Source organism: Anser cygnoides, chromosome 38 (assembly GCF_040182565.1).
Source record: "Anser cygnoides isolate HZ-2024a breed goose chromosome 38, Taihu_goose_T2T_genome, whole genome shotgun sequence".
Lineage (NCBI taxonomy): Eukaryota > Metazoa > Chordata > Aves > Anseriformes > Anatidae > Anser > Anser cygnoides.
The window spans coordinates 101,713-103,243 of record NC_089910.1 but is presented as its reverse complement, the minus strand read 5'-3'; the positions used below and the strand labels follow the sequence as shown (position 1 = coordinate 103,243).

At 49.6% G+C, this 1,531-nt stretch overlaps 1 protein-coding gene across 1 annotated transcript; it reads right to left on the bottom strand.

The window, feature by feature from the left end:
• Window positions 1-316: 316 nt before the first annotated feature.
• LOC136788497 (olfactory receptor 14J1-like) lies at window positions 317-1,153 on the bottom strand. Its single transcript, XM_066987051.1, has one exon. It carries the CDS (start codon window positions 1,151-1,153, stop codon window positions 317-319), a length of 837 nt encoding a protein of 278 aa, XP_066843152.1.
• Window positions 1,154-1,531: the final 378 nt, after the last annotated feature.

The window sequence follows — 1,531 nt, the reverse complement described above, 5'->3', positions numbered from 1 at the left end:
AATGAGCTGCTGGCAAACAGGCAGTCTATGGACAAGTGAGGGAGACATAGAGAAAAAGCTTGGTGTTGACTGCAGGCTTCTGCACTGAAGACATCCTTTTATAATGAATAGAAGAAACAGAGGAGGCCACTTGCCATGCGACAATAGGCACATTTACATAAGGCCTCTGAGTCAGTGTGACTGGATTCCTGTCCCTGCAGAAATGAAATGAATTCAAGCACTTGTGTACAACCATGGTTATAAATGACAGAATGCCCCAAAGCACAACGTTTGTCTGAGATCAATCAAAGATCACCTGTGGAGAGAGACGGGCACTTTATTTCTTCTTAACTACCACCAGTAGGATCAGTTTCTTCAGTGCCCCTTTGATCTCCTGGTTCCTCATGCTGTAGATGAGGGGGTTAATAGCTGGAGACACCACTGAGTACAAAACTGTCACCACCAGATCCAAGGATGGGAAAGAGATGGAGGGGGGCTTCAGGTAGGCAAACATGACAGTGCTGAGAAACAGGGAGACCACGGCCAGGTGAGGGAGGCACGTGGAAAAGGCTTTGTGCCGTCCCTGATCTGAGGGCATCCTTAGCACAGCCCTGAAGATCTGCACATAGGACAGTACAAGGAAAACAAAGCACACAAAGAGTAAACATGCTGTAACCACAATAAGCCCAGCCTCTCTGAGGTAGGCATCTGTGCAGAAAAGCTTGAGGATCTGGGGAATTTCACAGAAGAACTGGTCCACAGTTCTACCACCTATGAGTGTCCTGTAGTGCAGTGGTTTGTAGATGGCAGCATAGCGGTCGTAGGCCATGACAGTGAGAAGAAAATACTCTCCTGAAATCAAAAAAACTAGCAGAAAGACCTGTGCAGCACATCCCGAATAGGAAATGGTCCTGGTTTCCCACAAGGAGTTGGCAATAGCTTTGGGGAGAGAGGTGGAAATGGAACCCAAGTCAAAGAGGGAGAGGTTGAGGAGGAAGAAGTACATGGGGGTGTGGAGGCGATGGTCACAGGCTATGGCCGTGATGATGAAGCCGTTGCCCAGGAGGGCAGCCAGGTAGATGCCCAGGAAGAGCCCGAAGTGCAGGAGCTGCAGCTCACGTGTGTCTGCAAATGCCAGGAGGAGGAACTCGTTGGGGAAGCTGCTGTTGGACATTTTCTGCCTGTGGGCCCTGATGACTGTCCCAAGAGGAAAAGACAAGGAAGAGTTAGGACAGATTTCTCTGCACAAAACCAAAGCCATTTCTCATAGACGCTCCCCAACAGCATGTCCACCCTTTGTATTTCTTGTCAAGACCTTGCCGCAGTTCCCTGCCTGGAGTTATGCTTTCTGCTGCCTGAGTATGCCAAGAGAAGCAGGGCCTCTGTCCATAGACTCTCAAAGTGTTGGTTGTGCTCTGCTGTATCTAGGAACAGGGTGGTTGCAGGGGCCAGACCTCATATTCAGGATCTCCCAGGTGGCATCCTTCTGAATATAGAGGGGCTTGTCATCATCTGCACCCCAATTCTAAGACAGTTGGCTGCAGAAAGGAGT

What these genes read in the sequence shown, in the direction of transcription:
- LOC136788497 (XM_066987051.1), bottom strand. Translation starts at nt 1,153, where the DNA reads ATGTCCAACAGCAGCTTCCCCAACGAGTTCCTCCTCCTGGCATTTGCA.